Source organism: Arachis duranensis, chromosome 9 (assembly GCF_000817695.3).
Source record: "Arachis duranensis cultivar V14167 chromosome 9, aradu.V14167.gnm2.J7QH, whole genome shotgun sequence".
NCBI classification, from domain to species: domain Eukaryota; kingdom Viridiplantae; phylum Streptophyta; class Magnoliopsida; order Fabales; family Fabaceae; genus Arachis; species Arachis duranensis.
The window spans coordinates 53,474,056-53,474,965 of record NC_029780.3 but is presented as its reverse complement, the minus strand read 5'-3'; the positions used below and the strand labels follow the sequence as shown (position 1 = coordinate 53,474,965).

The 910-nt window shown below is 25.9% G+C and overlaps 1 protein-coding gene across 1 annotated transcript in view; it reads left to right on the top strand.

The window, feature by feature from the left end:
• Positions 1-910, top strand: part of LOC107465804 (plasmodesmata-located protein 4-like) — a 23,552-nt gene that overhangs the window by 4,134 nt on the left and 18,508 nt on the right. The window contains exon 3 of the mRNA XM_021131752.2: positions 444-801. Coding sequence (XP_020987411.2) covers positions 444-801 — 358 coding nt within the window. The remainder of the gene's footprint in view (positions 1-443; positions 802-910) is intronic.

Sequence of the window (910 nt, the reverse complement as noted above, 5' to 3'; positions counted from 1 at the left end):
TTCTTATAATTTTAATTTTATTTTAGTCTCAAAAAATTTTAAATTAATTTAATATTATCTTACAATTAAATTTTAACATTAATAGTTAATTGAGTAAGTGACGTAAACGTTAACATTATTAATTTTTTTGACTAACAATATTATTAATTAAGTCATATCTTTTTATTTCTATATTAGAAAAATATAATCAAAACCTTTTTAAAAGATTTTTCTTTTTTGTTCTTCTTCTCCTGAAAAATTCCAAGCCATGACAAATTTAACAAACAAAAAAAATGCATATTTAAAAATTTTTAAGATTATAATAAAATATTTAAAATGTTAAAAATCACAAAATTTAGTTCATACTCTAAGAATCAAAATAGTTATTAAATTTTTTTTTTAATTATCATATTTGTGTATGGAATCTTTGTATTCAGTACTTATTATACGTATAATTGTGCAAGATAGGTAACAATATTATAATTCATAAAGAGTGTGGAGAACCAATCAGTGATAACGAGACGTATTTCAAGTTCAGAGAGTTGATGGAGAATGCATTTGTGGCACTTGAAAATGAAATTGCAAAGAGTGAGGATAGATTCTGCAGAAGCAGTTACGAATGGGTGGAGTTGATGGCACAGTGTGAGGGTGACTCGGACACTTGCGAGTGCAACGAGTGCGTCAGTGATGCGGTGCGTTTTGCTAAGGAAGAATGCTCTGCCTCCATTTCTGTTCGGATATATCTTGACAAGTGTTTTATAAGCTATTTATACCACGTGGGATCATATGAAAATCCTGAAATTCCTACCAACTCCCTCCCAGGTAATATATAATATTATAATTTGTAAGAAGGAATATTTTGTAAGTAATAAAATTTATTATTTTTTCTAACACTTTAAATATTAAATATTAAATATTAAATATTAAATTT